This window comes from Peromyscus eremicus, chromosome 3, assembly GCF_949786415.1.
Source record: "Peromyscus eremicus chromosome 3, PerEre_H2_v1, whole genome shotgun sequence".
NCBI lineage: Eukaryota > Metazoa > Chordata > Mammalia > Rodentia > Cricetidae > Peromyscus > Peromyscus eremicus.
Window position 1 is genome coordinate 139,701,078 of NC_081418.1, and position 12,442 is coordinate 139,713,519.

General features: G+C 39.7%; 1 protein-coding gene across 3 annotated transcripts; it reads left to right on the top strand.

Annotated features, from left to right (window-relative positions):
* The first annotated feature begins 2,057 nt into the window (after positions 1-2,057).
* On the top strand, positions 2,058-9,696 carry Clec1b (C-type lectin domain family 1 member B). Of its 3 annotated transcripts, XM_059256934.1 has the most exons (6): positions 2,058-2,121; positions 3,406-3,501; positions 4,642-4,767; positions 4,912-5,063; positions 6,787-6,893; positions 9,552-9,696. In XM_059256934.1, exons 1-6 carry the CDS (start codon positions 2,058-2,060, stop codon positions 9,694-9,696), a joined length of 690 nt encoding a protein of 229 aa, XP_059112917.1. The 3 variants fall into 3 exon arrangements, with proteins under 3 accessions (XP_059112917.1, XP_059112919.1, XP_059112920.1); XM_059256936.1 differs by lacking the exon at positions 3,406-3,501; XM_059256937.1 differs by lacking the exons at positions 3,406-3,501; positions 4,912-5,063; positions 9,552-9,696 and having other exon boundaries at positions 6,787-6,848.
* The last annotated feature ends 2,746 nt before the right edge of the window (positions 9,697-12,442 follow it).

The following is a 12,442-nucleotide window of genomic DNA, read 5'->3' on the forward strand; positions in this document are numbered from 1 at the left end:
ACACACTTATTTAATTCCAGCATTCCGAAGGCAGAGATCTGTCTGGATCTCTGTGAGTTCAAAGCCACACTGGAAACACCCAGGCATGGTGACACACGTCTTTAATCCCAGGAAGTGATGGCATGAAGCAGAAAGGTATATAAGGTGTGAAAACCAGTAACTAGAGTCTGTTAAGCTTTTAAGCTTTTAGCAGAGGTTCAGGTGAGATTCATTCAGATGAGGACACAGAGGCTTCCAGTTTGAGGAAACAGGATTGGCTGAGAAGTTGGCAGGATGAGGTTAGCTGTGGCTTGTTCTGTCTCTCTGATCTTTCAGCATTCACCCCAATACCTGGCTCCAGGTTTGTTTTTATTAATAAGACCTTTTAAGATTCATGCTACATTTCATTTCTAAGAAAATGGAATGAAACTCTACTGGAAGGGGTATCTTTAGAATTATAAGCTCTGTACATTTTTTTTCTTCATTAAGCTGAAATTATTTATTCAATTGTATTATATTGTTTCTGTTTATAACTAAGTAAAAACACTGAAATAAGGCAATAGGGGAAGAAAACACCCCTCAAATCAGCTTATAATAGATATGGGTAAAGGGAGGAAGAGGTCAAACTGATGCTATACTTTGCTGGAAGACTGAGTTATCTATCACCCTCTGCCAGGAAGAAAAGAATCTTCAGCTGAGGTAGAAGCTATGCAAACGGCAGCAGCCATAGCTGAATAGTTTGCTGCCTTTGTGAAATCATTTGAGGATGTTGGAAGAGACATTTCAAAATGCAGCATCCTTTCAGTAAATTGACGAAGAATTCAGAGCGAAGTAGATAGCAAGGAGGAAAAGAAATTAAACTATGTAAAAGACATCAGAGGGACCATGGGCAAGCAAACACCTGCCAGCAGGTCCTGTATGGTCCCCCCGCTGAAATCTGGAGACTAGATTCTCTTAAGAAAGCAGAAGAGATGTGAGCACGTTTAAGACAAATGTCAAGTGCTAGGGGCTTTGAGGCAGGATGCTTTACTGGCCATGGATATTTAGCAGAATTGCCTGCTATGAAATTATGTAAGTGCTACCCTAACGGTAAAACAGGCTACAGTCCCCTCAATATTCCTGCAGTACCCACCTTGGCTAGCTCTGTGTCGTGCTCCTGTAGCTGCTGCCAGTATAAGCCAGGGTAATTCTTCAAAGCCCACATCTTTAGAGCTAAATGATGACATGCTTATGGCAACGTGACTGAAAGGACTCTAGGAAAGCAGCCGCCTCCTGCATATAGTTCTTTTGCTGAGCAAAACCGCACTCAAAATTAAAGAATGTCATTGAAATTTAGATTTTTTTTTTAAAATCCAAGAAATTCATTTTGAAGTGAAATGTGATCTAAGGGAAATATATTGACATGAATTCTATAATTACTTGAATTTTTTTCCTTCAATGTCTAGGACTAAGCAATCTCAGGTCCACCTCATTTGGAATCTTCAATTTAAAAAAAATAAACTGACTTATATTAGATGTAAAAATTTGAGTGAATTCTAGGTCATAGTGAGAAGTGGTCCCTTTTAATGTAGGATTATAAGCATCTGATTTAGCACCAGATCTAATAAATTGCTATTATTATATTTGATGTCACAGTACGATATACTATATATCTACAGGTATTTTTACCCACGAGTTTTTATAAGGAATCAGTTCACTTAAGTAATATGTTTGGTGTTTTCCTACAGTTAAGATGAAGCGTGAACTTTTGCTCTTTGACAGGATACTCACGATGGAACATCCCTTCACTTGAGTTGAAGATAAGAAAGCAGGAAATGAGCCCCGAATCTACTCTTTCACCACAAGTTATTATTATTTTTGTTTTTAGGTTCAAGTCCACGTATCTCTGAACATCCATGAAAGGGCTTCCTGGAAAACAATACAAAACAAAACAAAACCCAAGTGTCATGATGCACATGGCTCCACACCAGCAGGAGAGGGGGGACCCTCTCTGGCAGGCACTGAAATGATAGGAGTGGACACTGGTGAGTTCTGCAAAGTCACTGAACTCAGAGCTCGCTGGTAGTTCAAGGGCAGCCATGCAGGATGAAGATGGATACATCACTTTAAACATCAAGCCCCGAAAACCAACTCTCAGCTCAGGTAAGAAAGGTCATTCAGCAATTTGGACATTAGGAGGTCACTCCCCCTCTCCCCCTCTCTCTCCGAGTGACAGGGGACTTGATTTTATTTGTGTTTTCCTGAATGATATTCTTTCTCCAAAGCATGTAAGGGGGGCCTACAGAGGCTTCTGCAGACATAATTAGAATCCAGGCAGAAAAGGTAAGAAGAGAGGATGTTATACTAAGACTATTAGAATCTAGTGCTGGGGCTTAGAAGTTAGTGAGACAAAGGGAAGGACACTTGAAAACTCAAATGTCTGACAAATGTCTTCACATTTTAAATCCTATTGGTCATTCATATGATAGGAACTGGGCATGACTACTACTCACTGAATACATTGCATGATTTACTTAGAAAAAAATGAGGTTTTTTTTTTTTTTTGTTCTGGAGGGAAGGGTTTTACAATCTGGACTCTTTCATTTTTCTTCTGTTTAAAATGTTATAAAATCATTGGCTCATAGTATTATTCAATATGTAAACATTTTGTAAGTAAACATTTATGCAAAACATAAAATAAAATGTTTTTTAACCTTTTTAAAAACAACCTCAAATTTCTGAACACCAGACGATACAATTCTCTTCTAGTCTCCTATGAAAGTAATTGTTTATGTGAATGAGAGAGAGAGAGAGAGAGAGAGAGAGAGAGAGAGAGAGAGAGAGAGAGAGAGAGCTCCTTGGCAGTTATATTTTAGAATCTACAGAGAATAATCTATGGGGAACAGAGATGGATGGTGTAAAGCAGGGCATTCTCACTAAGGATGGTCACTAAGGAAATGCAGGCAAAATATCCATCAATACTGGTTTTTTGTTGTTGCTTTAATTATGTGTGTGTGCACGTGTGCACAAGAGAAGAGTGCCCATGCTTGTGTGCATGTGTGAGTGTGTGTGTGCAGGTGTACATGTGCCATGGTGACCTGTGGAGATCAGAGGACAGCTTTGAGAAGTAGATTCTTTCCTTTCACCCTGTGTTTTAGGAATCAAACCCAGGTTGTCAGGCTTATGTGGTGAGTACTTTACCTGCTAAGCCATCTTATTAGCCCAAGTTTAGTTGGGTTTTGAGACAGGGTCTCATGTAGCCTAGACTGGCATTGAATTTGCCATGTAGCCAAGGCTGGCTTTGAACTCCTGATCCTTCTGCCTCTGTGACACAAGTACGGGGCTCTAAGTTTAGCTTGCAGTTCTGGTTATGATACTTGGAAAATCCTGAGAAGCCCAGGATGGCCTGGCTGTCTTCTCTTTCACGTCTTCATTGTGCTCCCACAGCTGACTCTGCTTCTTCTTGGTGGCGTCTGATGGCTTTAATTCTGCTGATCTCATCCATGGGGCTGGTTGTTGGGCTCGTAGCTCTGGGCATCATGTGTAAGTATTGGCTCCTTGCCAGGCCTTTGATCTGAGGAAAGCAATACCCAGGAGTTCCTGACATATTATACTAAACTTCCTAATTGTCTCATCTGTTTGTCACCTACTCCAATTGTCCTGCACACAGCTGTGGATATAACCTTAGCAAAGGAAAACTCAAAAAAGGGGAGCTTGCCCCTCTGATTTGAATCACTATTAATTTTTCCTTTAGTTACAATTACTTTCAGAATATACTTCAGGCATTTAAGATGCTTAGTATGGATCCAAGCTGCCCCCCCCCCCCCCGCCTTGTTTAATCTAAGGCCCAGGCAATCCAGAACTTGGCTAGTTTCATCAATAAAGCCTTTGCCTTCCTGTGTGGAATCTTGTTTGTTCTAATCTCTGTACTTAAAATAGCTTCCATCCCATTTTATTTACAGACACATTGGTTTTTTGGCCATGAATATCTAATCATGAAACTTTATAAGGTCATGCCATAATTTGTGTTGCTAATTCATTTATTTTCTTGTTTTTAACATATTTTGAAACCTTTATTCATTATATTTTATTACAAGGATATAAAAGCATTTTAATCACCATGAAAGAAAACATGTATTCTTTTTCATGTTTTAATTAATTACCTAAAAAATTTAAAACATTTTCATAAAGAACTTAAAATAAGAAACCTTGCAGCCAAACTAAGCAGACTGAAAGTCTATGCATCTCAGTGAACTTCTGTACAGTTAGGATGGCCATCCGATCATGCATTCTTAGATGGATTAATTCAGTATTATATATAGAACAGAATACAAATGCAAGGCTTCTCTCATCTCTGTGAAGCCTGCTTAGGAAACATCACAACAGTTGTCTTAGTCACGTGTTGTCTCCTCGGGACTTTCTCATTGTCAGTCAATTCACACAGCTTTTTATGGAGCCCTCACTTTGGTTCATTATATTTCATTTTTCACTATTCATTGATTTTTGTTCAGTCCTCACTTGGTTCATTATATTTCATTTTTCACTATTCATTGATTTTTGTGTATCTGGTGAACTCTTCAACTACTGGCAGGTTTATTATAGAAATGAAAGTTCACTGAAGAATCATGCCATCATCTTTCTGACTGGAGACCCAGGGCTAATTTATCTCATCTTTACATCTAGCAGTTACACAGCAAAAGTATCTACTGGCAGAGAAGGAAAGTCTCTCAGCCACTCTGCAACAATTGGCCAAGAAAGTCTGCCAAGACTTGATTAAACAATCAGAGCTCAAGACAAAGAACACATTCGGTAAGTCTGGTTTGGAAACTTTGTCTCTCCAAGCTCCCTGTGTCTGTCATGGTAACAGGAGGGAGACCCACTAGAGCAGGAACACTGCACATAGAGGAAGCGTCGGCCATATTTTCACAGTCCCAAACTCGTTCTCCCCTTCAGAGCACAAGTGCAGCCCCTGTGCCACAAACTGGAGATATCATGGAGACAGTTGCTATGGGTTCTTCAGACATAATCTAACATGGGAAGAGAGCAAGCAGTTTTGTGCTAAGCAGAATGCAACACTTGTGAAGGCTGCCAGCCAGAGGACTGTGGTAAGGAGGGTTCCACATCAAGCACTTGTGAACTTTTCAGGAGAAAGCTCTCAAAGGAAACATTGAATCTACTTTTCTCGTGGGTTTCTTAACGGCTTGCACTTGGTGCTCCTCTGAGAAATTTAGAAAGCTTGGTAACAAATATAGAGCTTAAATATTCAATCCAGTCACATTCCAAAGTATCACTAGAGTGTTTCAGTAAGATTGGATTGTGTATGTGCCTCCCTAGCAGCAAACGTGGACAGTGGGTTAGATAGCATGCGATGCTCCCGTTACATTGATTCCAGTCTGCATGAGTTTCTGCCCCTTGCTGTTTAAAATTAAGTTAACGAAGTAAATTTATTCAGTCAAAACAGGGGAGTGTCCTAGCATGTCAACTCCACTATAAAGAGATTAACTGGAGACATGAAACATGCCATGATTCTCATCACTACAGGCCAATATCACTTGAAAATCTGTAGCATAATAAAGAAGTAATATTACATTTTGAGAAAAAAACCTGAAGTTAAATATCAGTTGGAGTTTTCCATCAAGCCCAACAAAGAGGCATCTTGGATGGATATGTGTCTCTATGGATACGTTTTAAAGAAAAGATCAGTGACTGATGGATTAGTGGAAAAATGGTGGGTGGCTCACACTTCAGGGAAGTGAGACTCACAAGTATTTCCTTGTGGAGTGTTATCCTGAGTATCTCATGGCTGTCCTCAAGCTCAAACAAATTTGTTGTTATTGTTGTTGCTGCTTTCCAAGAGTGAGTTCTTATCTGCTATTCTGGGTTACATGAGGGCATAATGAACAGTTGGCTTCCTTTTACTTTTCTTTCCAAGAGACTCAATCTGTCTGTACTGGAACCACTCTATGACCTGAATCTCTGTACTCAATAAAACCAAAAGCCTGAACTTTTAAAAAAAAAAGTAGCCGGGCAGTCTTTAACTCCAGCACTTGAGAGGCAGAGGCAGGCAGATCTCTGAGTTTGAAGCCAGCCTGGTCTAAAAATCAAGTTCCAGGACAGCCAGGGATAGACAGAGAAGCTCTGTCTAAAAAAAAAAAAAAAAAAAAAAAAAAAAAACAAAACAAAAAAAAAAAACCTATAACTAGGCACAAAAAAGTAAATCAGAGATGTAGTGGTGTATGCTTATATAGTCATAGCTAAGGCTAGGATCACACATTTAGGGCCAGCCTGGCTACACAGTAAGAATATATCTAATATTCTATATCTGATATATAGAAAGAAAGCATAGAAAAATATAAATTCAGAAAGGTAGATGCATATTATTTACTAATTCCTTTGAGAAAGACATCTATTTATCCATCCAACTAAAAGAAAATATTTCCATGTATTAGATAATCAATAAAATCCAAGAACTTAATTTCAGGGATTGTGAAGCTCATCAACAGCATATTGCCTCTTGTTGTGTTCACCCTCTTGAATCATATTTGGAAGTCTCCTGGGACTCAAATCTTTAATTGGTAGGAAATATAAAAATACATTATAAACACATAGGAAGACTACAATATTATCTGTTTAATTTCTCATGTGCTGTATAAACCTTTTAATATCTCAAAACAAATTAGCAAAACCCCTAGACATGAAATATAACTCATTAGTATCAACTTAGACGCGCAATTCCAGGTGTTTGCTCGAGGCTTTGTCGTGAAGTTGTCACTGTTCTTGTACAGTGCTGTGGAGGCATTTACCATTGTATGGATTTGTTTGCAACAGGAATACATCACAAACAGGATCACTTCGGTCCGTTGGCTTGGATTATCACGCCAGAACTCTAGTAAGGACTGGATGTGGGAAGATAACTCAGTTCTTCCCAAGCATACGTAAGTCCCTAGAAATTCAGCTGGAAGGCATTACTCAAAGCTTTGACTCACATACTTCTTGTTGAACACAAGTTGCCTGAAAGCTGAGGTTTCTCTCTACCCTACTGTGGGTTGCAGCTGCCAATCACTTGTACTCTAGTCCTAACAAGAGAGCACTGGTGGGCAATTCTACTCTCTCCTCCCTATCAGCCCCTTATGTAAGTCATGATCCATTTTTTATTACCAGTATCTTCCCATCTTCCCCATTCATTTCTATGACCAATTTCTCTCTCTCTCTCTTCTCTCTCTCTCTCTCTCTCTCTCTCTCTCTCTCTCTCTCTCTCTCTCTCTCTCTCCCCTCTCTGTACATTGATCTGATTTTTTTCATGCTTTGAAAATAAATTTATCCTTTTCATTATTTTACGGTTGGAGTGAATACCATCAAGATTATTTTCAGTATCTTTTTGTCCTATGTATCTCTACAAATCAAGTACATCATAGATAACAAGGCAATTCTAATGTCATACAATGAGGTTCCACCCTTCTAATGGCATTGTAGGCAAATGACCTCGTTCATTAAGAGTTGTGTTATTCAATATGGCTCTGTCTCTCTCTTTAATTTTTAATTTTTAATTTAAAATTTAGTATGTGTGTGTGAGAGAGAGAAAGAAAAAGAGAGAGGAAGAGAGAGAGAGAGAGAGAGAGAGAGAGAGAGAGAGAGAGAGAATTCACATGCTACAGTGTATGCGAATGTACCACCATGTAGATCCTGGAAATCAAATATAGGTCAACAGACTTGGAAGCAAGCACCTTTTTCCACTGAGCCATCTTGCTGACTCTCAGTAGGGCCCTCAAACCACTAATTTCAACATCTTTTGCTTATCCTGCACAACACTGCACTCTCTGTGTCGAGAACTTATTACCAAAGTTTATACAATTCTACCATTATTTAAATAGCTAATTAAGCCAGCATGTATTTATTATTTACTTTGGATAGAATCCCAGGACACACAAATACACATAAACCTCCTGAAACCCTTGGCCTTTATCTCTTATTGCTCACAATATTGCAGGAAAGTGGTGTTCTCTCTAGTCAAATTCCTCTTTCCCTCCTAGATTCCTCAACCAACTCTCTTTGTTGGTCCAGGCTATTTGAAGGCCGCTTCCTCAGCGAGATCAACTCTAAGGGTTCACACTTAATCCTGCTCTTTTCTGCACACACCTGCTCTGTTGTTTCTTTACTATTTTATATCTTCACAGCTCTCACTAATTTCTGACATTTTCCCGTCTGCTTATCTGTGGGCATCTTACCAATTTCCTCCTCATTGGAATTTGGGTTTTAAAAAAGAAGAGAGCTTGTCTTTCCTTCTCCTCAATCACTAAACCATTGATAACGTGTTGGTGTCCATAGGTATCTGCCAAGTAGATTCAGCACATTTTCCTTGTCTCTCATTGTACACAGTGATTCAGGGAACAGAGACAAACTTTGGGACAATAACTATGCAATATTCTAGTGTATATCTATTACCTGGTGCTGTTAGTTCTCAGCTCTGCAGTATTTAGCCCATCTCGCTTCTTGTTGTGCAGCTAGCTTCTGGCTCTATAAGAACTTCCCATTTCCTCTTTCCTTGTATAAAACCCACTCTTCTCTCAATACTGATCCAAAGTGAATTGTAGATAAAGCTTTGCTTGGCATGTCAGAGGATGATGAGCCTTCTCTTCTGGACGCCCTCTGTACTTAGCATTCATTGACTTTCTCCCGACTTACACTCTATTAAACTGTTACTGGGCTTCTCGTGTGTACAGACTGTACACTCATAAGTGAACAAAGAGTTTTTCAAAGATGAGAATGATGTTTCTTTACCTACCCCAGCCTAGTTTGATCAGCAAAACATGCATGTCCCTTGCTTCTTTATGTATTTATATTTTTTTTAATTTTTATTTTTATTTTGCAATACAATTCAGTTCTACATATCAGCCACGGATTCCCTTGTTCTCCCCCCTCCTGCCCCCCCCATCTTCCCCCCAGCCCACCTCCCATTCCCACCTCCTCCAGGGCAAAGCCTCCCCCACGGACTGAGATCAACCTGGTAGACTCAGTCCAGGTAGGTCCAGTCCCCTCCTCCCAGGCCGAGCCAAGCAATCCTGCATAGGTCCCAGGTTTCAAACAGCCAACTCATGCAATGAGCACAGGACCCGGTCCCACTGCCTGGATGCCTCCCAAACAGATCAAGCCAATCAACTGTCTCACCCATTCAGAGGGCCTGATCCAGTTGGTGACCCCTCAGCCATTGGTTCATAGTTCATGTGTTTCCATTTGTTTGGCTATTTGTCTGTGCTTTATCCAACCTTGGTCTCAATAATTCTCGCTCATGTAAACCTTCCTCTTTCTCGCGCTAATTGGACTCCCAGAGATCCACCCGGGGCCTAGCCATGGATCTCTGCATCCAGATCCCTCAGTAGTTGGATGGGTTTCTAGCATGACAATTAGAGTGTTTGGCCATCCCATCACCAGAGTAGGTCAGTTCGGGCTGTATCTCGACCATTGCCAGCAGTCTGTTGTGGTAGTATCTTTGTGGATTTCTGTGGGCCTCTCCATGAACCAAAATGTCCAAGAAATTTGGGACACCATGTATTTATACTTTTAAAAAACATGCACTCTGCCCTTTTCATTTGCAGGATTGATCTTTCTGGGAATACAAGAGAAAACATGAATTGTGCTTATCTCTATAATGGGAAAATCCATCCTGCTTCCTGTATGGACAGACATTATTTAATGTGTGAGCGGATGGCTGGCATGACAAGAGTGGACCAACTGCTTTAATGCAGAAGGATGAACGGGATGTCAGATCAGTGTTTGGTCCTTTAATGCGGAAGGATGAACAGGATGTCAGATAAGTGCTTGGTCCTGCAATAAAAGATCTGGACGAAAGAATTCCCGGGTCATAAAATGATTTATATTGTTTTTATGACTTCCTTATATCACATATCTGATCCTTTCTCTGCATACCAAAACCCAGTATGTGAGCAGATCACTAGCTTTTCAGTTTTTCACTTTCTGTTAACTTTATTTTTATCTTCCATTCCTAATTTTCTTAGTATACTGTATGGAATCCACTGCATCTTCAAATATGCACACAGAAAATTAAAATTAGATTATGGCACAAAGGCTCAACACTGTATAAAATATCTAAGTTAAGAAAAACATCATGGGATAGTAGAAATAACACAGATTGAGTCTTTACAATAGTTTAAATGGTACGAACCCTTCACAGAAGAGCTATCATGAAGCAATTCTAGCTATCTATTTATTTTTGAGACAGGGTCTGATTATGGAGCTTTATCTGTCCTAGAACCCACTATGTAGACCAGGTGCCTTCCTCTGCCTTCCAAACGCTAGGATTAAAGGCATGTGCCTGGCTACTGAGACAATTTTATATTTTGTTTAACTTCCATTTTCTCATACTTAAAACAGGATGATTTGGGGGCTGGAGGATAAACCAAAGGTTGTGTGTGTGTGTGTGTGTGTGTGTGTGTGTGTGTGTGTGTATGTGTGTATGTATGTGAATACTAAAATAAAGTAAAATGGGATGATATTTCTTATCTTATATACCTCATCAAAAATAAACTTCAGTTTTATCTTATTTATACAATGACCACACAATTTAAATTATCTGTATTATTTATATGCTTATGCTTACAAGAAAATTTCAGAGTACTGATACCAGAAAATCCATGGAAATAGTCCCATGACTTCATTGTTCATTGTCTGTGATTAGCACCAAGTACGTCCCAGACTCAGGGGAAAAAGAAACTGTGTACTCTTCATCCTGAGAGACAACAGTTGACTCTCCTCATTCACCTTTCTTTACTCTTAACAGTGGCCACCCTCTGTGCAACACAAGGAAACTGGACTTGAGAGAGAGCTGACAGGGTTTGTAAAACCAATAAATAGCTATTGACAGCAGTGTCCAGTAGGCAGAAGAAGAAGCAGAAGTGTTTTATCTGGTTCTTTTCCTGTTGGTTCTATGTTTGGTGTTTGCTGAATAACTCAGAAGTATTTATAGGGCCTGTGAGGAAGCACCTCTAACAGGATAAGGGGCAAAAGTCATACTATCTCCCTCCACAGCTTCCTTTGTTTAGCTAGTGAGAAAATAGGATCATGAATACAGTTCATCTCAGCTGAGGTCTTTGTGGAAACTGAACATGTTCAAGCACGAAGACAGATGGAACTCAGAAGGCCGAGGAGACAAGGAAATCTGTTTTTAACACACATTCTCTGTGTCCCTGTTGTAAGCAGTCAGCTCCTAGTACCTGTCAATAAACATTACTTTAGCACTTACTCCCTATGTGGTTTGGGGCAAATGTCTTTAACACTGTTTCCTGGCCTATGCCGTGAGCTGATTACCTTATCCAGAAGAGAATTGTGATGATCTTTGATGTAATTATATAAAATATTGATCAGAGCATCAAGCATGTGATACTCAAAAAATATGTGTTAGTATCACATCTCTGTGTGCTGACGTGCAAATATGCACCTTGGTTTATTTTAGACTGTCCATAAGGGAATAGAGTTCTGAGCTAAAGAAAAGCAGCAGAGTTTCTTCAGCCTCTTGATTGGAAATGCCAAGATCTTGGCCTTGCAAGATGGAAAGTCTTGGCTTTTTCTCTTTTTCTCTGGAGCTGGGGATTCAGGGCTGAACTTATTGTATGTAACTGTCTATTTGCAGAAAGCAAGTGGGAACTAATAATTCAGAAACTATCCAAACATCAACCTTATGCCTAGACTTTAGTGTTTTTCACCTCTTCAGCTTGGGAAAGAACATATTTCTATATTACTACATCACATACGGGTTTATAGGGAACATATTTAATGCCTTGCTAAGCATACATAGAATGTGGAGCCAATCTCACTGTACCTAAAAACCCTCTTCTTCGCTAGTAGTCATGCCTAAAGTATGTCATGAAATGAGTACAGCTCAGATTCTACAACCAGAGAATTCCATCATTCCATTTCAAACACAGCATGAAACTCGCTAAGTGGACTGACTTCTCTGTGCCTTAAATTATAGCCAACTTACCTTCCTGTTTCTCCGAGCTACAGTGAGGAAGTAGTTCATGTGATCAGGCTTTAAAATATTTGTTAGGATGTGATGACTGGTAAACAAAAAATATTATCTAAAACAAAAAACAAGTGTGGCAGTACTACATGTAGCACATGGATCTTTTGTTGGGAGAACACAATGACTTGTAGAAATTTACCGGGGTGGGGGGGTGGGGGGGTGGATTGTCCTGGGAAACACTGGATCTGTCCAAGCTTGGGTTTCAGTGCTGACAAAGTGAGAAGAGAAACTAGAAATGAGCAGCTGATGGAGCTCTGGCTCCCGTGGTTAGTTGTGATATTATTTTTTATGGTGGTTTCTTCCTCTTTTCTCCTCCTGGTAGAATTTAGCATATGCAAAAGTTTATCTAGAGTTCAGTCATTCTGTTTTCAGACCAGAAACACCACAGGAAATGTTGGCAGAATGTGTTGGACGTTTTTCATTTGTCCTTAATGACTCCACTAGTTA